General features: G+C 41.3%; 1 protein-coding gene across 20 annotated transcripts in view; it reads right to left on the bottom strand.

Moving 5' to 3' along the window:
* Positions 1-25,558, bottom strand: part of LOC148867952 (GroES-like zinc-binding alcohol dehydrogenase family protein) — a 40,242-nt gene that overhangs the window by 847 nt on the left and 13,837 nt on the right. For 4 of the 20 annotated variants that reach the window (XR_016108258.1, XR_016108250.1, XR_016108253.1 and 1 more), the window contains exon 6: positions 4,234-4,400. The exons of 2 other annotated variants lie outside the window; for them this stretch is intronic. Coding sequence is in view for 4 of the 18 variants with exons in the window: in XM_088973902.1 (XP_088830028.1) it covers positions 4,305-4,400 (96 nt within the window). In the remaining 14 variants the exon portion in view is untranslated. Of the gene's footprint in view, positions 1-508; positions 875-2,026; positions 2,603-2,739; positions 2,918-4,022; positions 4,401-25,558 lie in introns of those variants that run through there. 14 more of the 20 variants (XR_016108248.1, XR_016108257.1, XR_016108246.1 and 11 more) reach the window with 9 other exon arrangements.

A 25,558-nucleotide genomic window follows, 5' to 3' on the forward strand; every position in this document is an offset into this window, starting at 1 on the left:
AGAATGTTTGTTGTCATTTAGTACTGTACTCATTAAGCGTTTCTTCTTCAGCTTGGTTTCTTTTATTATGCGTTCCTGGCTTTTAATTTTATTATCATACACTTGTTGATTTGGTTTTCTCGAGGTGTTTGTTTCATACAATGGCTTCACTACCTCTTTCTTCTCTACTCATGACATGAGACCCTGTTTGTATTCCTTGAATGTGTACTCTATTTTAACTTGATTTTTTCCTTTCTAGGTTTTATTTTATGTTTGTATAGAGGAGACCCAGCCACGGCTCTAAGCTGGAATTTACAGAGGACGAGGAAACGCTTATTGCTCGGATGTACAATCTGCTTGGAGACAGGTCGGTCTGATGCCTTTTCCCCATTTCATTAGTTCCTTCGTCCTCTTAATCTTCTGGGTTCTCGCTCTTCCTAAGCCTTGTTTTAATCTAAGATTTCAATATCATTTGATCAGGTGATCTCTAATCGCTGGGAGAATAGCAGGAATAACAGCGGAAGAGATACTCAACAAGTGAATGAGAGTCTTTATGGTGTTTTCTCTATGAAAACATAACTATGATCCATTTTTGGAGTCGAGTTCTGACAGTTGTTCCATAAGAGATTATGTTCTTTAAGATATACAATTGAAAGTTGAGAATATTGCTGCTGATTAATCTGAGATTACATTCCTAATGATGCTGTCCAAAGGCAGAGAAAGAAGTATTGGCCAGCTTCGGATACAGTGGCCGGGGAGTCTACTGCTATTATTGATGAGATTTCAGCAACCAAGGAATGCATCCTATGTTTGGTTGGGGCTCCAACGTCCCTTGAAATTTGAGCTACTGATCAAACTCTTGCCAATGTTCTACAGGGCTTAAGCCTTGGAGCACCTGGATCAGATTCCAGACATCATTTACCACTTCAGATTCAAATGACATCGAAAAAGTCATCGAACAAGAAGCAAACACCAATTCGAAAGGCAATCAAGATTTTGAAGGATGACAAGGAGAACATTGACAAATAACACCACCACCAAGAAACTGAAGTCGGGTAGTGGACTGAAGAATGCCAAGTTATTAACTATCATTGCAGAAGAGAAGGAGAATAATGCCAAGTTATTAACTGCATATCAGGGATTCAGTAGCACGGGTTTAGGAAAGCTGAGGAAGACTCATAAAGAGAAATTGCAGAACAACAATAATAAGGTCAGAAGACATCTATTAGTGGTCAGGGAGTGGTTCACATTGGCTTTGTTTTTTTGTTTTGGTTTTAATCTTGATATGCATAATTGGCTCACATATTTGTTTGGCAATTGCAGGAACAAGAGTAGCAATACCAACAGTTTCAAAAGACAAGAACAGCTCTGCAAACTCTAATAGAGAACCGGTTGATGTTGGGAGATAGAAAAAACTAAGTCAAGATACTTGCTATTGGCGTTGGTGTGGTTATGGCAGTGGGGTTAAAACTTTGCTTTGCCCCTTAATTTTTTTTTTGGTAGTAACATTTTCATGGGACCGTTAAGTGGTTAAGAGTTGCAAGTTCTTATATGCTTGCTCTTTTTTAGTGTTATTAATGTTTAGAAACAATGAAAGGGGATATTTCTGAAATGAGATAGAGAGAGGTAGAGAGAGAGGATGCTTTTCTACAGGATAGTAAATTGAATTGAATGATTTGAATACAATATCAAATCAGAAAAATTCCAAGTAGTAAGCACTTTTCTTCTTTTTATGGCTTGTAAATCAATCAAGAATACCAAGTGTGGAGGACCTACCTGTTCTGTCAGCAAGGAAAGTAACCCCACTGAATTCTATAGGTTTAATTTTGCTTTACAATAGTATAAATGTTGGACTGTTCTTCTCATAATCTATTATCAAATTTACAGTTGCCTCGAATTTAACACCATTTGGGTGATTTTGGCACTATATCAACTCTGACTGAGAGTAGCCTCACTCAGCTTTCTTTGGGGTAGCCTCCATTTCATTGTCACTAACCACTAACCAATAAACCATTTAATATTATCTTATCCTAAATTTTTTTCATCATTTTATGAGTTGAAAACAAAAGGTTACTATCTATACTAAAAGGAAATGTTGTACAGTCAAGGCCTGATGTGCGATAACTGGAATCACTCAGTAACCTCTCTTTTCAATTGTTGTTAAAATGCCCATTATTTGCAAACACGCCACCACTAAGTAACCTCTATTTACAATCTCTCCCTCCCTCTCTTTCTCTCTTCGTCCCCTTCATTCTTTCTCTCTCTCCCCCCATTCTGCTCAGTCTCCAGGCACAAACCTTAATGAAACCGGCTTCTCTCATCGTCCCCTCTGTTCTCTCTCTGCCCCCATTCTGCTCAGTCTCCAAGTATAAACCTTAATGAAACTGGGAGTTGTGATGCCAGTTTACGGCTAAAAATGTTGTGAAGACGGTGCGAGGACCAATTTTTTTGAGGATGAAATCCAGATTCGAATTGTGAGGATGAAATCCGGATTCGAGTTCTCACCTTCTCGGTAATGCTGACTTCATTATATAACCCTTCTCCGACCAGTTAAAAATGGTGGTTTCCCAGGTTCCACTGATGTTTACTCTCGGCTCCACTAACGCAATTTGGAGAAGCTGTGCTGTCAATCGATAGGAAAAATAAGATTGATCACAAGTTTGAAACTTAGCATTTGTTTTGGCAGAATACAAGAATCAGGTGCAGGTGTGCATTGCAGTAAGGGTGTTATGGAACAGAATAGAAGAATCAAGTGACCACCTGCTGGTGCATTGCAGTTTCACCTACAACAGTCGATTTGTTGGAGGCTTCCACAACCAACATAATCACCCACGACTGGCTTCCTTTGACGATCTGTCATTACAGAAAAAGAAAGGGTGGCTGATACACACCTTCATGTTGCCTTTTCACCGATGGCTGGGTAAGAGGCACCACAGGACTGCAATAGTTTGGGTTTTACATTCGAACTTGATCAGCAAGCAAGGAACTGGCATCCAACCAAGACACGGACGGGCAGGTCAGGTTTGGATTGGTTTCAATGAAACAACAATGAAACCGAAGCAGGGGTTATGTTCGGTGATGATGGTCTCAGTCCTGGTTGACGGTAGATACCAACTGAAATGAGACAGAGAGAGATAGAAAGGAGCGGAGAAATGGTAGGAGAAGAGGAGACCAAAGGAGAAGAAATGGAGAGGGAGGAGAAAGAGAAAGAAAGAGGGAAAGCGGAAGGAAGAAGAAAAGAGGAGAGGAAAGAGAAAGGAGCAGAAGAAAGGAAGGGAAAACAGGGCAGAGATGCTGACGGTGATTGGTTCTTACCTCCTCTGATTCGTTCGATCAAAAGGGAAGAGAATGGAGAAAGAGAGAGATAAAAGATAAAGGAAGAAAAAGGATAGAAGGAGAAGAGAGGGGAAGAAGAAGAAAAGGAGTTAGAGACCGACGGTGTCGTCACCTTGTTTCGATTGGAGAAAATACTAAGAGGGGGGAGAGAGAGAGAGAGAGAAATGGGGGTGATCGCTCGTTGGTAATGGAGATGGGTCTCCGTTGTGTTCGTTCCATCAAGAAAAATAAGACCCCCCTCTATTCGCAGCCTCATGGAGAAGAAAACCGCCTTTTTCCTACGTTTTTATTAATTGAAACCGAACAAAGAAAGAAGAGGAGAGAGACGAGAGGTGGAGGGGGAGGTTTGAGAATGGAGAGTGGGGGCTCAGAGAACGAGGGTGATATTGGGTTTCGTTATAGGTCATGTGGGGTCACATGTGCACAGATCGTAACAGAGCATTAACGAATGCTAATGACAGGGGTAGAGTTAGTCAATTGTCAGAAACAGTAGGGTAGTGTTAGTCAATTTTCAAACAGTAAGGGTACACTTAGTCAATTAGCTAAACCATAAGGGTAGTTTAAGAAATTTACCCTTTAACAAATTATTGGAAGTTGCATGTTAAAAGTATAGCTGTTGATCATAATCTGGTCTTATCAGGCCAAAACCTAAAACCCTAATTACAGACCCTACAAGGTCTGGTTCAGAACTGGTTGTGCACATGGACTTGTCAGGTTGGGACAGACCCAAACCATTTGGATTTCTAAAATGCAAAGAACCAAACATCAATCATGTTGGCAAAGACGCCCTTGTTTTACATATGCATCTTCTGTTTCATGACTTGTATAGTGGTATCTGTATCCTCCTTACTTAACTCTAGGTTATTATTATCTAGCCACCTCACAGAAAGAAGTAAATAAGAATGAAAGGCCACTTACAGTGGCGGATGAGTATCAAGACTTTCACACTTCAAGTCTAAAATGGCAATGTTCTGTGAGTTCAACCATGATCATATCTTAGATTCCAGAAACTTCTGATTGTTGAATGCAATCATCACCTTCCCAATGACTTTCCTGTCCTTGATTGCAGAGAACGCAAGGTTGGCCTGTTAAGAGCATGTAAGCAGAATTAAGCACCAATTATTCCAGTATTAATTATAACAACCATGCAACTACATGCATTTTAGTGCATTCTCTACAGAAATCTGGCGCTTCTAAGAATCATAGACCTGTTTCAATGTTCTTTCCTTGGTAACATATAAAGGTTACTGATGGCAAGGTTTGAGAAGGAATTCCACAGGTATCAAAGTGTAGGATGCATAAAGACAAAAAAGAAAAAGGATAGGAAAATTTTTTTGAGGATTTAAAGATTCTACAGAGTGTCTTCTTTGTTAAGCACGGGTGGTGGCGAATGGAAATACTTGTTGCATAGCAACGCATACATTTGAGTAATTAATAAAATCCTCCCATCGTGTTCTCTTCCTCTATTTCCATAATTCTATTAGAACTTCTGGTACTCATCCTAAAAAGACAACATAGAAAAAAGGAAAAAAAATAAAAGATGTGGTGAATAAATTATAGAAATATTACACGAGTAAAAAATATAGAACTTCTGCATATTACACGAGTAAAAAAAAATAGAACTGCATGGAGGATTTGTTTTTGGGGAGAAGAATGGAATTCTTTGGGTGTTCTTTCAGGGGCCAATCCAAAGGAAAGTAGATTCTAAAATCCAATCATAGGAAGGGTCAAGAAGAAACTAACAACTTGGAAAACGAACCACATATCTTTGGAAACAACCTTAAAAAATATATTTTGGTAAACCTTCCAATTTACTACCTTTCAATCTTTAAGATCCCACATAAGATAGCAAAGGTGATAATGTGAATAATGAGAAACTTCTTGTGGGAACCAAGTGAAGGAAAAAAAAAAGGATTATTCAGTGAAATGGGGAAGTTGCATTAAGAGTAAAAATCAAGGTGAAGTGGGGACTGGAGATTTAAGAGCAAAGAACTTGGCACCTTTAGGAAAATGGCTATGGAGGCTGCCTCTTGAGAATGAGACGTTCTGGAACAAAGTAATAGTAAGCATTCATGAACCAACAAATAATAGTAAGGATGTAGGTGTATCACATCAGGCTACCTTGGCTTCTCACTAGAATGCTATTCTCTAGACTTTCTAAATGTTGTAAAGTGTAATATATGTTCTACGAACAAAATTTGTTTTTGGGAAGACAATGGCAGGCGATTCTACCCTTAAGGACCTATCCCTTTGTATTTTATTGCCAACCTCAAAAGGAAACGATTTCGAAATTTGTATCTTTTTCATCTTCTTCACCCAAGGGTTTTGATTGGGTTTTGTGTTTGGGTCTGTTTGGTTCGCAGTCGGAATCAGAATCAATATCCTTCAGAACCGGAATTGGGATGGTTTATTCCCATAGTCTGTTTGGTTCAGACAGGAATTGGAATGAGAATTAGAATGAGCTGGAATGGGATTTCATTCCCAAGGGAGGGGGAGGGAATGGCCACACCTTCAAATGGGGGAATGCCATTCCACTAGGAATGGGAATGGGATTCCGAATCTGCCCAACCAAACAGATGGAATCAGAATGACCCATTTCGATTCCGATTCCGATTTTGAACCCCTATTCCCACAAACCAAATGGACCCTTTATTAATGTAAATTTAGTAGTTACAAGAGATTACAGATTTGCCCAAAACATTTATTGTCTTACAACCCCTTGTTTGGCCAAAGAATCTGTCATTCCATTTGTTGTTCTTCTCACCCACTTAATGTTAGACAGTTATGCCCTTAGCTCTAATCAAATTGATGTATCTTTTGACATTTATTGTAAATGAATAAAGTACATAATTGATTCATGTCATTGTGGTGTGTTTCTGTGTAATACCCTTAAACTGGACACTTATGAGACTCGTGTTAGTTTAGAATTTTCACAACCATTGGATAGATCTGGGGAGACTTATCCTGCCAAGGCTAACACTGATGTACCCCAAGTTGGTTGGGGTGGCTTGTCTCAGCTACCAGGGTGAGACCTGAGGTACATGTAGTGTGGTTTTCCTTGAAACCCTGAACCGGACCAAAATTCCAATATTGCCCTGAACCTTGGAGATAGATGGGCAAAACTAGAATGTTACACCTAACCCCTGGACTCGATTATAGTACTGCACTAGGTGTTGAATCGGACTGTCTTTGATATGCCAATCAGTGAGATCCTTAGAGGGTTTCAAAACCTGGGTATGTTGGGACAATCTGAGAATTCATTTGAGTGGGTGATCATAATGACAGGATCAACTCCTTTGTCGGACAAAGTGAACGATCGGGGATGCACTCTCTCTAATAGAAACCTAAACTGCCGACAGTTGATTTCAACCGTTTGAAATTTGCTTTTGTAAAATATATTTATGAAGAAAATTGAAGAAAACAGACCTTGAGAGTTCGGCAATGAGGGTTTTGAGAGTGAGAGTTTCGAACCTTATTCCCTCTCAGCACCCTAACACTATTTTATTAAGATAAATTTGAATAATTACAAGGAGGCCCTTAGTTGGGCAAGAAATTACAAAAAACATAACATAGAAAGGATGGGCCTGGAATAAGGCCCATTACAGAAAAGAACATAAACAGTAAGAAAATCTGCCAACTGAGCATAGATGTCAATCATGCCAAACTTGCTAGTATCACGCTGAAGTTTTACCTTGGGAATGCCTTTGGTGAGAAAATCTGCCAACTGCCCTTCAGATGTGATGAAAGGAAGACATACTTCACCCGAAGAGACCCTTTCTCTAATAAAGTGTTGATCAACTACAATATGCTTAGTTCTATCATGTTGTACTGGATTGTGAGCAATGTTGATGACAGTCTGATTATCACAGTACAACATCATTGGCTTGTCGTGCTCAACCCCAAGTTCCTTCATCAATTATTTTAGCCATAATAGTTCAGAAACTCCATGTGCCATGGCCCTGTATTCTGCTTCAGCTGAAAACCGAGCAACAATCGATTGTTTCTTGCTTCTCCAAGAAACAACATTACCAGCCACCAAGCCACAATACCCAGAAGTAGATCTTCTGTCATCAATGTTTCCGGCCCAATTAGCATCAATGTAGGCTTCAAGTTTCATACAACCATGCTTGGCAAACAGAATTCCCTTTCCTGGGGAGCCCTTCAAATAACATAGGATTCGCTCTGTTGCTACCATATGAGTGTCTCGGGGAGCATGCATGAATTGGCTAATGCAACTGATTGCATATGCAATATCTGGCCGAGTCATGCATAGGTACAGAAGTTTCCCAAGAAGTCTCTAGAAGATTCCTTTGTCTTCTAACAATGTCCCATCTGAGGCAGAGAGTTTATATCTCATATCAATAGGAGTAGCAACTGGCACCCATCTTTTCAGTTTCAGAGAGCAAGTCAATAACATACTTCCTTTGGGAGATCAGAATCCCATCCTTGGATGAGCAACTTCTATGCCGAGGAAGTATCTCAGTTCCCCCAAATCTTTAATCTCAAACTCTGTATGGAGGAAAGATTTTAGATCATGAATTCCTGAAACATCATTACCAGTCACTACAATATCATCTACATATACAATGAGGTATACTGCCAGAGGTCCACTCCTCTTCACAAAAAGAGTATGATCAGACTGTGTTTGCACATAACCAAAATTAACAAGTGTTGTTCTAAATCTCTCAAACCATGCTCTAGGGAACTGTTTTAGTCCATAAAGGGATTTCTTCAGCCTGCATACCTTTCCTTTCATATTAGTTCTGTACATCCCTAGAGGAAGAGACATATAAACCTCCTCATGTAATTCGCCATTCAAAAATGCATTCTTCACATCCAATTGATAAAGGGGCCAGTCAAAGTGAGCAGCTAAAGATAGAAGAATCCTCACAGATGTCATCTTGGCAACAGGTGCAAAGGTCTCCAGATAATCAATCCCATATGTCTGTGTATAGCCTTTTGCAACCAGCCCGGCCTTGTACCTTTCAATGGTGCCATCAGCTCGATATTTGATAGTAAAGACCCACTTGCAACCGACCGGATCATTCCCTTCAGGCAAATCAACCACTTTCCATGTGTCATTCTTGTGTAGGGCATCAATTTCAGACCTCATAGCATCCCTCCATTCTGGAATATTAAGAGCTTCTAACACAAACCTGGGAATAGGGTTAGAAGCAACAGAAGATTGATAGACCAAGTATGAAGGTGAAAGCAACCTGTAAGAAAGGTGCTTGGAAATGCATTTCCGTTTTCGTTTCCTAACAGCAACGGGAATATCAAGGTCAGGGAAGGATGAATCCAAGGGTGCTGAAACTGTACCTGTTGTCTCATCTGTGACTGGAAGTGTATGAGGCTCATGTGTTGTAGGAGAAACAACCTACTCATTTCTGGATCTTTGCCTTTGATACACCTTGGGATTGAGGATAGGACGAGAAGGTAAAGGTGGAAGAACACTGGGACAGGGAGAATGAAACGACTGATCCGCCTTTGATTCATTTGAAGGAGAAGCATACTCATCAAAAGACTCAACTGGGACAGGAAGAGGAAGAGCAAACACCTGTGACAAATCCTCCCCCTGTGGACAATGTCCATCCGGAGAGGAACCATAAAAGGGAAAAAGCTTATCAAATGTGACATCCATTGAGACATACCGAGTGCCAGTCTTTGGATCAAAACAACAGTAACCCTTCTGCGTGGGGGAATAACCAAGGAAGATACACTTGTGGGCTTTGGGTTCAAACTTATGCCTTTGGACACTTGGAACATGTACATAACAGGTGCTGCCAAAGACATGAAGAGGAATAGGAAAAAGATCATTGTCCGGATGAAGGAAATTGAAGGGAGACTTAAACCCTAAAACCCTGGATGGCATACGGTTTATAAGGTAGGTGGCTGTGAGAACGGCATCACCCCAAAACCTTGTAGGAACATGTGAGGCAAATAAGATACTTCTTGCAACTTCAACAATATGCCTATTTTTCCTCTCAGCAACTCCATTCTGTTCTGGGGTCCCAACACAGAAACTTTGATGAATAACCCCCATGTCAAAGAAATAGCATGATAGATTCTTCTCAAAATATTCTTTTGCATTGTCAGATCTGAAAACTTTAATCCTGGTATCAAATTGGGCTAGAACAAATTCATGGAATTGTCTTATAAGTCTTGGAACTTCATCATGGGATTTCATCAGGAATATCCAAGTGAACCGAGAAAAGTCATCAATAAACAATATAAAATATTTGTAGCCACCCATTGAGGGTAAGTGGTAAGGCCCCCACACATCAGAGTGCACAATATTAAAAGGAAAAGAAGATCTTTTATTACTCAAAGGATAATTGTTTCTACAATGCTTTGATAACTCATAAGACTCACAATGAAGACTGGACAAACTAATTCCCTTAAACAGTTCAGGGAATAGATGACTCAAGGCAGAAAAAGACAGATGACCCAAACGACGATGACACAACATAATATGACTAACAGACTCTGAAGAAACAAACCCGAAAGCAACATTCCCAGGATGATCAGTGCATTGTCCCGGAGTATCAAGCAGGTATATTCCGTTCGCCTCATGGCCACTCCCAATCACCTTCTGAGATTCCAGATCCAGAAAAACACAGTAAGAAGGAAAGAAGGTTACACAATAGTTTAGTGACTTGGTTAAACTACTTACAGACAACAAATTTGTATTTAGTCTAGGTACATGAAGGGCAAAAGGTAGAAACAAGGAATCTGTAGCCTTGATGGTTCCCTTCCCAAAAATAGGGGCAAGTGAACCATCAGCTAAAGTGATTTTATCACATCTAGGAAGCAAGTCATATGAAACAAACAAGGTAGAAAGGTTAGTCATATGATCAAAAGCACTTGAGTCAATAATCCAAGGGATCTTAAGATTACCTGAAGTGGTTGCATGATTGGCAGACGCCCTTATACCTGAATGAGCAAATGCAAAAGAAGCAGACAACTCCTGAAGGGTTGGAAGAAAAAGTCACATCCTCTAGATGACTGATCATCTACCCAAACTTTTCATATTCTGCTTTCATGTCTGCCAACTGTGCACAAGCAGACATCTCTTCAGTATAGTACTTATCACTATCTGGCCCAACAGCCAGATTTGCACTTCCTGTCCTTTTACTATCATGTTTTTTCTGAAACCGAAATGGAACAAGATTATGATGTAATTTCCAACACTTGTCTTTGGTGTGCTTCGGCTTCTTGCAGTACTCACATACAACTTCTTTCTTTCTTGAGCCACTAGATGTCCCAACAACACCTTTGGGTTTAACCCCCATATTCGCAAAGTGATCACTAATACCAGCCCCTTGAACCTGAACAGCCCTTCTGCTCTCTTCACTGCTCACCAATGCATAAGCTTGTGACAATGAGACACTCTCCTTGGAAAGAATATTTTGTTTTGTGATATCATATTCTGGGTTTAGTCCGGTTAAAAACTCAAACACCTTGTTCCTTTCAACCAATTTTTTGTAAGTCTCTGCATCATTGGCGGTGTCCCAATTTACAGCTTCTATTAGGTCAATTTCTTGCCGCAGAGACTTCAGGGTTGAGAAGTATACAACTAAAGGTTTCTCCCCTTGCTTTAAATTCTTCACATCACTTCTCAATTTATAGGCTCTAGCCACATTTAGTTTTTGGGAATAGGTTTCTGCAACATTGTCCCAAATTTCCTTTGCTGAATTCGTCCATAGGTAGTGTTGGCTAATTTGTGGCTGCATTGAGTTCACAAGCCACCCAATGACAGTGTAATTTTCTTGCATCCACTTCTCGTAGGATGGATCATTTTCTGGGGGAGCCTTCTTGCTCCCAGAAATAAATCACCTGGAGTCCCCTGAACCGGTCCATATTCAGCACCATTCTTGTTTTCAAATTCTGAGGAGTTCATCATGTAAACACTTCAAATATGATTTCAGATGGCTCCTACAAGTGTACCGAATGAGGATAAGCAAGGATTGAGCTCAACCAACCTCAAGACAGCAATACACAAGGCCAAACTACACCCGGAAATTGTAAGAACCAAAACTGAAGTAGAACCTTGGTTCGGCCTTCAAGAAGTAATCAGAAAACTTCTAAGCATTGTGCACTCAATTGAAGTTCCTTTTCTAATCAGGGACTTCAAGGTAATCAACAAAAAGTAGCCAAGAAGAGTAAATACCAGTCCGTATTGATGAAGAGGCCTTTTTACAAACACAATGTGGGCAATAGAGAAGACCCCATTGTCAAAGGTGAAAAAAGTCTCAAGAACTGTCCGTACAGGCCCCCAAAACATAGTAAAAAATAAGCAACAATTTGCAGCACTGAATCCAAGGATGTTTCAGCAGTTTTAACAGTCCAAAAAGGAGTGAAAACAACCCAGAAATCTCTGGGTTCAACCAGATTAAAAGACAGTTGAATAGCTTTACAGAAACAACCCAAATAATTTGGACACTTCAACAGTCCAAACACAGAAAAATAACCTAAAAATCTAAGCACAATTTACAATATTTAAGCTTCAAATTAGAAACCAAGCTATTTCCCTTTTTTCTCTGATTCCTCCTAGCCACCGAACCATTTCTCCAAGAGATTTGAGTCTTGGGCACCGTCCAATGACCTCCAAGAATCAAGCAACACGAGTTGAAGCTTCCCGCCCTAGAATACTGAAGTTCAGGCCTGCTCTGATACCATGAAGAAAACTGAAGAAAACAGACCTTGAGAGTTCGGCAATGAGGGTTTTGAGAGTGAGAGTTTCGAACCTTACTCCCTCTCAGCACCCTAACACTATTTTATTAAGATAAATTTGAATAATTACAAGGAGGCCCTTAGTTGGGCAAGAAATTACAAAGAACATAACATAGAAAGGATGGGCCCGGAATAAGGCCCATTATAGAAAAGAACATAAACAGTAAGAAAGAATAAACAGCCTATGGGCCATTTGGCTCATCTTCTCTACAATTTATATATATATATATATATATATATATATATATATATATATATATTTGCAAAAGGTTTTAATTCTTGAGATCCATGTGAGAAGAGAGTGCAACACTGTTCCTTGCAGCCGAGGGAGAGGTCCTCTCTTGTCGGGCAGTGTTTAATCATTATGGGCTGAGAGGTTAAGTGTAAAACCATTGAGGGTAATACCTGATGGGCTAATCTTGCATCTGCCCACAGTCCTTGGGTTTTCATAAGGTGGCTGGACCCAAGGACCTCACTATCTCCTATAGTGAATTCGGCCAGGCCTTGTAACAAAGATTGGGCTGAACCCATGTAGTTGATGTGTAGATCAATGTTTGGGTCCCACGCCATACAAAGAGAGCCAACAATATGTTAAGAAGATAAGTGAGCACATAAACTTAATGGGCCTAAAGCCCAATTTCGAACTAAGTTAATTAGATTAATTAAATAGGGGCGGATCTGGGTTTGGATCAGCAGATAAGAATAAGAAGGTAAGTCTTATCCACTTAAAGAGTCCAGATCCAACTAAAGATTTGGATTAGGAAACTCCTAATTTGATTAGGATTAAGCTGATCTTGAACTGCAGATAGGATAAGGGATTAGGAGGTTGTCTCTTTAAGGCTATAAATAAGAGAGCAAGGCGGACATGAAACTACCACCAAACACCAGATACAAGACAACAATCTACAGAGTTCTTCCCTGTTCTTGCCGCCCCTACCCAGTTCGATCTCCACTTGTGAAAGTGATCAAGAATCGTTCTTGATATTGCTTCTTGGTAGAAGAAGCAATCTGAAGTCGTACTCACCAGCCCTCTACTCCATTCTTGCTGAAGAGTCGTCCTGTTGATCCTACTTCACCTAACACTATGTCATCTTCAGTGGAAGCAGGTTTTGGTTTTCTCCTTGGGCGTGAACACCTTCATTGGAAGTTACTGCTACTTCGTATCAGGTATATCCCTCTCCCTTTTGGTTTCAGATCTGGTCCGATTTAGTTCAAGATTGATCCTTGAAAATGCAGCTTTCTAAAATAAGGAATGAGATTCCCAGATGGGAGAGAGAAATTTTTGAAATTTCGCCCATCCTTCCTGCAGGGTTCGGCCATCCATATGATGGATCTCTCATCCCTTTCACTTAAAAGGCAACATTTAGCTCCCTTCTTAGGCTTACAATCTCGCTGAATTTATACCAGAAGACCCAAGAAATCTGGGTACTGTTTCTAGTCCATGAGATGACTACTTGAAAATCCCCTTCCACCTCTAGATTGTGGATGCACAATTGTTTAGCAAGCCTTTACCCCCTATAGTAGACTAACCAATTTTGCTGTCAATGTGCATCGCCATGCTCCAAGTCCTTATGCAAGGACCAACACAACCACTAGCCAAGTCAACTAAGTTGGGAGCAGTTCAACCAAGCCTAGGTCCCTATGCAAGGGGCATCAATAGACCCAAACACCCTAGTCCTCTACTCCAATACAACCACTAGCCCAAAATTCCATGCATAGGGCAACACTCTTGCCTGTGACACCAATTGACCCAAGGCTAGACCAACGATTAACCCACCGACAACAAAGCCATAGCAACTTGCAAGGTAACAATTTGGACTTAGTTGACCTTAACTTGACCATTGGACATAGGCTACCTCTAGGCTTCAAGTGGCCTAACATGGTCAAATACGATGGGACTGGGTGCTCAAGGGCTCACATTAGAAAGTATCAGCAAATCCTAAGGACCAAGGGCTTAACTGATGAGCTTCTAGCCCAAGCTCCAAAACTTTGGCCTGATCTCTTGTCAGCAGGCCCTACCAAGTCAAGGCCTGACTTGGTATGATTGGGATTAACTGAATTGGTAGGGCCTGAACAACCAACCTCTAAATTTGACATGGAAGATTTGGCAATGGTATAAAGCAAGTTGAGCATGACCAAGACAAAGAAATCTAGCATAGTACAAGGCAACTAAAGCAAGACTCAGATCGGGTCGATCAAGACCCCATCATTGAATTAGAATTGGCATAGTGCATGGTAAGGAAAGCTAAAGCCTAAGTAGGCTGACCCATAGACCATCGTGAATACAAGCACTGAAGTTTGGTAATGACACAATGATGGTTAAACAAGACATAAATGGAATTAACCAAGATCCCATCATTAAAACAAAAGTCTAGCATGACACAAGGCAGGTAAAACAAGAACCTCAACAAACCAATTTGGATCCCAACCCCATCACAGAAATAGAAGACTAGCATGGCATAGGACAGGAAAAGAGAGACCTAAACTGGGTCAGCCAAGACCCCATCATTAGCATAGAACCAAAAGGTAGGAAACATGAAGAGTAGGTCAACTATGATTAACATCGGCCCAACTCGGTGGTTAGTTTCAAATCGAGTCCAGAAATGCAACAGGAAGCTTAACAGGATGTGGAACAAATCAACCATTATTCAAGTCAGCTCAATTTGGGGCTTACTTTTGACTCAAGTATAGAGATGCAACATGGGACCTGTCAAGATGCAGAACAGAATAGCCATAATTGGTACAATTTGAAGCCCATCTATGACTCAGATCCAAAAGAAATGACTCTCGACCTCTTACAAGAATTAAGCAAATTAAGCTTGGTTCACATGGGTAATTTCTTTACCAACAAGGTAAGCCTCTTAGCCCACCATGGGTAATTATCCAAGCAAAACCTAACCCTGGGTGATTGTTCAATGGACACTAATGCACCATGGGAGTCTTAAGTCCACATTCGATTTTGGCCCAAATCTAGGGCTTTCATAATTTCTCACAACTGCTTGGTTCACTGGATCCACCATGCACTAGACTTAAGCCCACATTTGGCCTTTGTCTGATCATAGTGTCTCACAATCTTTCACAATTGCTCAACCAACCATGGGCTAATCCTCATTTCATCTCTAACTTAGGCCCAAATCATAGGGCCTCACAAGCAAGACTTCGTTACTACTTGGTTCACTGGATCCACCACAGACTTAAGCCCACATTTGGCCTTTGTCCGATCATAGTGTCTCACAATCTTTCACAATTGCTCAACCAACCATGGGCTAATCCTCATCTCATCTCTGACTTAGGCCCAACTCATAGGGCCTCGCAAGCAAGACTTCCTTTTCATCCCTTCCTAGATCATTTGAGACTAGGGGCAAAGTAGTTGATTGAGGTTCACCAAAATAGAGGCCACTCTTGGCCGATTTCTACCCTACTGAGCCACCCATGCCTACACACTTACCCATTGTAACCCATGATTGGACCTTAGCCCGCCCTTCCTTAAACCCGAAAAGTTGACTCTTAAACCCTTTCCTAGAATAAATAGCTCACCTTCCCCACCTTATTGGGCCACATGGATTCAAAAAAATCAAAATCCAAGCAAGAAGGACCTCTTGGTGTTAACCACTTGTGTCTTAAACAAGGGGCAACAAAAGCCCTAAAGAATCCATAAAAGGGGAGGCCATCGTTGGCCTAACACTTACCCTGACCCGCACATGATCACATTTTAATCCCTTGCAAGCCACTTTGGACATGGGCTTTGTTAGACAGTTTTGTATGCCCTTAGCATCAATCCATTTTGATGTACTTTTGACAATTAGTGTAAATAAATAAAGTACATGTTTGATTCATGTTGTTTGGTATAATTCTGTGTAAGACCCTAAAACTGGACACTTATAGAAACTTGTGTTAGTTTTAAATGTTCACAGCCATTGGATAAGTCTGGGGAGATTTATCCTGCCAAGGCTGATACTAATGTGCCACCAAGTGTTGAGATGGCTTGTTTCGGCCATCAGGGTAAGACCCAAGGCACATGCAGTATGGGATTGCATGAACCCTTGAACCGGACCAGATTTCCAGTATTGCCCTAGACCTTGGAGATAGATGGGCAAAACTGGAAAGTTACACCTGACCCCTGGACTCGATTATGACACATCACTAGGTGTCGAATCGGGCTGCCTTTGATGTGTCAATCAGTGAGATCCTTAGTCGAGTCAAAACCTGGACATGTTGGGGCAGTCTGAGAATTCATCTGAGTGAGTGATCATAGTGACAGGATCAGCCCCTTTGTCGGAAAATGGTAATGATCGGGAATGCACTCTCTGATGGAAACCAAACTGTCAGCAGTTGAATTTTGTTTTGCAAAATTAATATATATATATATGTACGGTTTCAAAAGATTTGCAAAAGGTTTTAATTCCCGGGATCCATGTGAGTAGAGAGTGCGGCACTGTTCCTTGCAACCGAGGGAGAGGTCTTCTCTTGTCGGGCAGTGCTTGATCATTAAGGGCTGAGAAGTTGAGTGTAAGACCATTTAGGATAATACCTAATGGGCTAATCTTGCACCTGCCCACAGTCCCTAAGTTTTTATAAGATGGCTTGGCCCAGGGACCACTTAATGTAAGTGCTGGGCCCATAGGGTCCATGTGATGGGCTCAAAGGGGTCACTGAGTTTTTCAGTGAATTCGGCTAGGCCTTGTAATAAAGGCTGGGCCAAACCCATGTGGCTAGTGTGTAGATCAATGCTTGGGTCCCACGCCATACAAAGAAACCCAACTGGGCAGCAGATTGGAAACTAGTTAAACACTGAACACTTAATGGGCCAAAAGCCCATTTCGAACTAGGCTGATATGATCACCTATTCATGGGGCGAATCTGAGATTAATGTTAGTAAAAGGATTGGGTCTTTAACCTAATCCACTCTAGGAGACCAAATTCAAATTAGATTTGAATCTGGTAACCTCCTGATAAGATCAGGAGTCAGCTAACTTAATCTATAGATAGGATTAAGATTATCCCCTATCCAAATACTGATTTGGATTAGGATAACACCCAAATTAGGAGGTTTCTTAATCAAGAAGAAATAGGAGAAACCCTAACAGAAATATCAGATTTCGAACAGGGTTGGTATGCAAGAGATACCTCCTGCGAATTGAGATTTGATCTCACACAGGCTCCAGAGAGAAGAGACACAGTTCAGCCCTCTTCGTCCCTAGATTTCTCCTCCAGCAACCGCCATTCCCTGTTGCAAGATTGGATCTTTGCATCAATAGGAAGTCAAGAAATCAGTTCTTGACAACAGTCTTGCAAGAAAGACCAAAAGATTCTGTGTCAAAGTTTCCAGAGGATTCTTGCGAAGGATCCAGTGTGTAGGATGCACCCTGCTGGTTCCGTTCCATCCATAGTTGTGTCATCTTCAGCAGGAGCGGATCTTGGTTTCTTCTTTGGGCGTGAACACCAACTTTGGGAGATATTGTTTTTCCGGATCAGGTATAATCCTTCATGTTTCCTTTTGGTTCAAATCTGGTTTGATTATGGTTCAAGTAGAATCCTTGAACATTGTATTCTAAATTTAAGGAATATGATTCCCAATTGGAAGAAGGTAGGAAAATTTTTGAAATTCGCCCACCCATTCCGCACCCTTCATGGCGTCCATTAGATGGATCCTACCATTCTTTCAGGCTTTCCTTTCTAAAACCTTAAAATTTTCCGAAAAAAAATCCAAAAAGATTTTTCTTACTACACCCTTTCACCTTCCTTATGGTCCTTTTAAGGAATATTCACCCAACCTCCACCCAAACTAAGGGCAATATGGCCATGAAAAAAAGTTTAGTCCTAACAAAAGCTTTTGAGAGAAAGCTCGAAAAAAAAAAAAAGAAAAGAAAAATAAAACTATTCAAAGAAAGAAAAAAAAAAGAAATTTAAGCAAAGGTCAAGTCAAAGTTGTAATCCATCATGACCCCAACTATCCAATCACTTAAATGAGGCGATACATTGTCTTCATAACCCCTCAATAGGCCCCTAGGTGCCACTTTCAGTTGAGCTTTTTTTTACCCCTATTTTCTACACCCAAGTCCTAAGCGATGTTTCGTCCTACAGAAAAGTCCTTTCCAAACCCTAGGGCAACGAAAAACTTAAGCCAAAAGAGATAGGTGGAACCACTATAAGAGGCCCTCCATTGCAAACAAAAAAGAACCATTATCCTACAATTTTCAATAGGAAGGTGACCCCTAAACACTTAAACCCCATTGTCGCAAACCCACAACCCTTCAAAGCAACTTTATATCCACTGTCATTGAGCCTCTTTATCCCTTCCTTTCCAAACCTAAATCCTAAATCACATTTTGTCCCAAAAAAAGTCTTTTCTGAATCTCATCAAGCTACCAACCACTTATGATCAAAATCAACTCCTAAAAATACATTGGCTTGACCCCACATTGGGTATGTGAGCAATGTAGACCCTTGTTCCAGATGCATCCATTCCTGTTAGATAGTTTTGTATGCCCTTAGCTTCAATCAAAATAATGTACTTTATGAATTTATTGTAAATGAATAAAAGTGCATATTTGATTCATGTTCCCTTAGTATGTTTCTATGCAATACCCATAAACTAGACACTTAATGAGACTCGTGTTAGTTTAGAATGTTCACAGCTAGTGGGTCGGTCTGGGGAGACCTATCCTGACAAGGCTGACACTGTGGTGCCACCAAGTCGGTAGGGGTGGCTTGTCTCACCTACCAGGGTGAGACCCTAGGCGCATACAGTGTGGGATTATTTGAATCTTTGAACTGGACCAGATTTCCAGTATTGCCTTGGACCTTGGACATTGATAGGCAAAACTGGAAAGTTACACCCGACCCCTAAACTCGATTATGATACTGCACTAAGTGTCGGATTGGGCTATCTTTGATGTACCAATCAGTGAGATCCTTAGCGGGGGTCAAAACGTGGGTATGTTGGGACAGTCTGTGAATTCATCTGAGTGGGTGATCATAGTGACAGGATCAGCCCCTTTGTCGGACAAAGGTAATGATCGGGGATGCACTCTCACTGATGAAAACCAAGACTGCCGGCAGCCGATTTCAATCGTTGAGATTTGTTTTGCAAAATATATTTTATATGAGATATAAAAGTATATATATTATGGTTTCGAAATGTTTGCAAATAGGTTTTAATTCCTGTGATCCATTATTGAGAGAGTGCAACACTGTTCCTTGCAGCCGAGGGAGAGGTCATCTCTTGTCAGGCAGTGTATGATCATTATGGGCTGAGAGGTTAAGTGTAAAACCATCGAGGATAATACCTGATGGGCTAATCTTGTATCTGCCCACAGTCCCTGAGTGTTACAAGGTGGCTTGGCCACGGGACCACTTAGGGTAAGCGTTGGGCCCATAGAGCCCATCTGATGGGTTTCAGGGGGTGCATTGTCCATAACAGTGTATTCGGCCAGGCCTTGTAATAAAGGCTAGGCTGAACCCATGTGGTTGATGTGTAGATCAATGTTTGGGTCCCACGCCATACAAGGAAACCCAACTGGGCAGCAGTTTGAAAGGCTTAATGAATACATAACCCTAAATGGGCCTTAAGCCCATTTCGAACTGGGCTAATTTGATTAGTCTTTAAGGGGCGAATTCTGAGATAAGATCAGCTGATAGGATTGGGCCCACACCCTATCCACTCAGAGAGTCCAAGATCTAAATGAGATTTAGATTTGGAAACTTCCTAATTAGATTAGGAACTAGCTGATCTAATCTGCAGATAAGATAAGGATTATCTCTTATCTTAAAGGGACTTCTAATCCAGATATGATTTGGGTTAGCAACTCCTAATGGGATTAGGAGTTGATCCATTTAAGTCTATAAAAGGAAGAGGGGGCGGCAGCCTTTAGACATCCAACACAATCACCAGCATCAGTCTTGTCTTCAGAGCTGAGATCACATAAGAGATAATTCTGCACCCTGCAAATACTCTCTAGCCGCCTCCTTCCTGCAGCCGCCGCCTATAGCAGTTCAATCTCCATTGCTTGGGAGAATCTTGATTTCAATCTTTTGGAGAAAAGATTGGTAGGAGTTGTATTCACAAGCCGTCCAGGTGATTCTTTGGAAGGATCAAGTTCTTAGGAAGAACACTACTGATTCTGCTCCACCCTTCACTGCGCCATCTTTAGTGGGAGCAGATTTTGGATCCTACCTTGGGCATGAACACCTCCATTGAGAGATATTGTTTCTCTATATCAGGTATTATCTCTCTCTCCTCCTTTTGGTTCAGATCTGGTTCAGTTTATGGTTCAAGAATGATCCTTGAAAATATGATTTTCTAAATAGGGAATTCGATTCCCAGTTGAAGGGAAAGAAAAATTTTTGAAATTCGCCCCTTTATTCCGCAATCTTGGGTGTCCATATGATGGATTTCCTATCCCTTCATTATGATCAAAATCAACTCCTAGAAATACATTGGCTTGATCCCACATTGGGTATGTGAGCAATCTAAACCCTTGTTCCAGATGCATCCATTCCAAAAGAAGGATATCTCCCTAGCTCATTGACTTGAAAACCCGAAAGGACGACTTAGGCAAAAGATATTGTACAAATAAAACAACAAAAGCAAAAAAAAGAAAAAAAGATGACAAGAAAAGAAATAAGCCTATTGAGTGAAAACCTAAAAGGGTATCCAAACAAAATATAGGGAATCAAAAATAAATGGCATAAACAGTGAAGAAAAAAAGTGTTTTTAGCATCTCATGTAGTCCATCACCACCATCTACTCTATTGCACCTCTCCAAGGCATACCGGTTACAATCAATAACATCAACACCATCGAGCTTCAACATAGATAAACACCATATATGCAATCATCAATTGTCTCATCTCTTACATTGCAAATCATGCATCTTTTTGTTACAATTGCACTATCTCATCTTTGCATCAACATCACCATCATTGTATTGCACCCATTACGGAAGCTCTGAGTCAAGGTTTAAAGTATCAGAAACGCTAAGTGTATCAGAAAGACAAATTTAAGAGACACATCATGATGTCTTGAATACACGCACGGATACGGACGAAAAATTAAGATGCGCATGGAAAAGACCAAATACTCTAATAAATCATAAATATACACCAATAACATTAAATATAGGGCCTAAATGAGCTATATATACATAAAAATCAAATCCTTTAGTGATTTTTATGAAAAAATGTCATATCAACATACGAAAACATAAGGATATTCTCTAATAAGGTTATAACTACAAAATATAAGCTTAATAATTATTTCATGAAACCTTTTCTATAATTTGTTAAACAATTATTTATTTCTTATTCAAACAATTATTTTATTTTTTATTACAAAAATTATAACAAAAAAAATGTAACAGAAAAATAATTCTATGGATGTGGTAGGTCATCCATAAATTTACAACATGGTAAATATTATGATTAGATTACACCAAAAATTAGAAAAAAAAATAAATATTTTACATAAATTTCAATAGATCATCAAATTAAAAATTGGAAAAAAATCTTAAAATTACAAAAAGTTTATAAATAAATATGTTTCATACTAAAATTGGAAAAATAAATATTATTATTCAAAAATTAAAAAATGAATATTTCAGAAATTTCAATAGATCTATGGATATGGTACTCACCCATAGATCTATTACACAATTATTCTTCATGGGCAGATTACACCAAAAATATAAAATTTTATTTTTTATGTTATTTTTTTATTTTTTCTAAATTCTCTTCAAAAAAATAAATGGATCTATTTAAAGCACAAAAATATAGGATATTCAACATATATATATATATATAGCATTTCCAAGAATTAAAAAAAACACAATATTGTAATATATTATCGAATAAATTGAAAAAAGCATTTATTTTGCAATTTTAGTAAAGAGTTGAAAAAACTAAAAAATCTAGAGTTTTGGAGGTTGTTTTTGGGTTTTTTTTTAAGATTTTACAATCCAAGAATGTGTAGGGATGATTTGGTGAGTTTGGGAAAGAAGGCTTTTGGAGTGAATTAGAAGCCTTTTTTTCCTAAAAAATTGTAATTCATTTTTTGCTGACAAGAAAACATACTGTATCGGCTGATACACCCCAATACAAGTACAATACAGTCCCCATACGCCCTTGATACAGTCACAATACAGGGTCAACATGACGAAAAGACACGATACAAATGATTTTGTAGTGCCAACCCCTTAAAGATACGATACATATCGGCCAGTACATTACGAAATTTTGAACCTTGCCCTAAGTTCCATACACCCTAGTCCTCATTTTAGGCGGCTGACCAAACACCCAATGTTGCGGATGCGTTCATAGGGAGGACGTACAGCCACCAACAACAACAGTGAAGAGGGGCCCACAAGGGTCCCACAAAGGCAGCAGCTTATCTTAGCTCATCTTATCTCATTCTTAGTAGTTTTCCTTATCTTCTAGAGTTTGATTTACCTATTAGAATAGGAGTCTGTTGATCCTAAAAGTGTGAATTATCCTTATCTGTGAGTATTCAAATTCTACTAGGAGTCTTCCCCCACCTCTTGTAATCTCCTATTTAAGGAGCTACAAATTAAGAATAAAGCATTCAGTTTTCAGTCAAGAAAGAGTAGGAGAGTTAGGGTGGATCTCTTGAACAAATCACCCTCAGGTCGCCACCATAGGGTCTGCGCGCAAAGGGAGGGGCAAGGGGAAGCTAGGAGTTCTCCCTGTGGACCGACCCGTGACAAGATCCTACGCTAGGGCCCATAACATTTTGGTATCAGAGCCAAACGTCATGGGCGACATGGAGCAGCTGTCCTCCAGGGTCCACGATTTGGAACACCGACTCGTGGAGAACCACGCGGAAGAGAAGTCAAGGAAGATGTCAGGGAGCTTCGTCGCCTACTCAAGTTATACTTCTCCACCAAGGAGAGGAGCCCTGAAGGGGCGACCACCAGCAACAGCCACCGCCCAGAATTGGCAGAGGAATCCGGCGAATGACCAATCGCCGCCCCAACAGCACCGATCATACCCAAGTACAGTCGACTAGAGTTTCCCTCATACAGCGGCAGCGGCGACCCACTGGGATGGTTGTACTGTTGCGAGCAATTTTTCCGGAATCAGCGCACGGAGGAGAAAGATAAAGTCAGCCTGGTCGCATTCCATATGACAGACAAAGCACAGCTCTGGTTCTACCAGGTAGAGCAGGAGAAACCAGGTCTCAATTGGGATCAATTCAAGTCCTACTGCCTCCTATGGTTCGGACCTCCATTAACAAGCAATCCATTGGGAGAGTTGATTAACCTCAAACAGACCGGGATTGTAGCCGAGTACCAACGACAATTTCAGACTCTTCTCGCTAGAGCCTCTTCGGTGCGCCCAGACCAAAAGGTGGATATGTTCACCGCTGGGCTAGCCGAACCTCTGAGAGTCGATGTAGAGATGCAGAGCCCTCCCAACCTAGTCACTGCGATGAACTTAGCTCGTGCCTTCGAGCACAAGCTACAGATCAGCCGAGGGTCCTTCAGCATGGGGCGTTTAGCGACTTCTTGGGCAAACCCAAAATCAGCTGGAGGAGGGTCTTCGTTGACAGACAGCAGGGAACGACTCCACTCAGGCAACACTTCCAGACCGGCGCCCAGCATAGGAAGCAACACGGCAGCACCCCCCATCAAATGCTTATCTAGAGCTGAGATGGCGGAGCAACGGGCAAGAGGTCAATGCTTCAACTGCGACGAGCTGTACTCAGCTGGGCACCGATGTAAACGACTGTTCTGCCTCCTGGTTGACGAACCGGAGGAAGACGATGAGTAGACAGCACTAGAACCAGAAATCTCCCTCCACACCATCACCGAAATACAGAACTCCCAAACCATGCAGCTACGAGCACAAGTGGCAGGGAAACCAGTTCGCATTCTGGTGGACTTGAGAAGCACCCACAATTTTATCAGCAAGGAAGCGACACTTCAACTGAAACTGCCAGTGGAGGGCAGACCGCGACTTCAAGTAGCCGTCGCAAATGGGGAGAGGGTTCACAGCCTGGGAATCTGCCGGAACATCCAAATTCAGGTTGAATCAGAACCCTTTTTCGCTGATTTATTTGTACTGCCCCTGGATGAGTTCAATATAGTGCTTGGAGTCAAGTGGCTCATCACTCTATGTCCTATCCTATGGGACTTCAGTCCCCTAACCATGACTTTCAACCTAAATGAAAGGCAAGTCACCTGGCAAGGAACCAAGGTAAGGGCGAAGAGACTACAGGTACATACTCTCCATGGCGACACCATGCACACCACAGAGATAGAGAGACTTCTCACCGACTTCCCAGACATGTTTTCCGAACCCAAGGGACTCCCACTCGTCCGGTCGTGTGACCACTGGATTCCTTTAATCCCAGGTTCCGAATCCGTCATCGTCCAGCCATACCGCTACCCGCACCTGCAAAAAGATGAGATAGAAAGACAATGTGCAGAGATGTTGAAACAAGGAATCATCCGCCCCAACCACTCACCCTTTTCTTCACCGATCTTATTGGTACCGAAACAAGACAACACCTGGAGGTTTTGTGTGGATTACAGGGAACTTAACAACAGAACCGTCAAGGACAAGTTTCTGATTCCCGTGGTAGACGAACTACTAGATGAACTCCACGGATCTCAATACTTCTCAAAACTGGATCTCAAATCAGGGTACTTTCAGGTCTGGATGGGCCCTGAGGATGTGGAAAAAACAGCCTTCCGGACGCACCATGGCCACTTCGAATTCCTGGTCATGCCTTTTGGCCTCACCAACGCTCCCTCCACATTTCAGTCTTTGATGAACAAGGTATTTCGGCCCCACCTCCGCAAATTCGTCCTAGTATTTTTCGACGACATCCTGGTTTACAGTACATCATGGGTGGAGCACGTTCGTCACCTAAGAACTATTCTGGAACTACTGCGCCAACACAAACTCTTCCTAAAGCGGGCCAAGTGTTCCTTTGGGGAACGGCAGGTACTTTATCTGGGCCATGTGATCAGCGGAGAAGGTGTTTCGGTAGATGGCTCCAAGATCCAAGCAATTCAAGAGTGGCCCAAACCTCAGTCCACCAAGGCTCTCCGCGGGTTCTTGGGACTCACAGGATATTACCGCAAGTTCGTTAAGGATTACGGACTCTTAGCTACCCCACTGACCAAGATGCTAAAGAAGAACACATTCCAGTGGGATGAAGCAGTAGACGCCGCCTTCACAACCCTAAGGGATGCATTCTCCACCCCAGTGTTGCGGTTACCAAACTTTGACCTAGAATTTATAGTTGAATGTGATGCTTCTGGTATGGGCATTGGAGCGGTACTACAACAGCAAGGGCACCTCGTAGCCTTCTTTAGCCGCAAATTGGCCAACTGGCACCTAAAGCTACCGGCCTACGAGCGCGAGTTGATTGGACTAGCCAAGACCGTACAACACTGGAGACCATACTTGTGGGGTAGACCCTTCGTCGTCAAGACGGACCACTACAGTCTCAAGTACCTACTAGAGCAGCGGCTTACCACTCCAC

Source organism: Nelumbo lutea, chromosome 2 (assembly GCF_056320005.1).
Source record: "Nelumbo lutea isolate HS-2025 chromosome 2, American lotus-T2T, whole genome shotgun sequence".
In the NCBI taxonomy this organism is placed as follows: Eukaryota; Viridiplantae; Streptophyta; class Magnoliopsida; order Proteales; family Nelumbonaceae; genus Nelumbo; species Nelumbo lutea.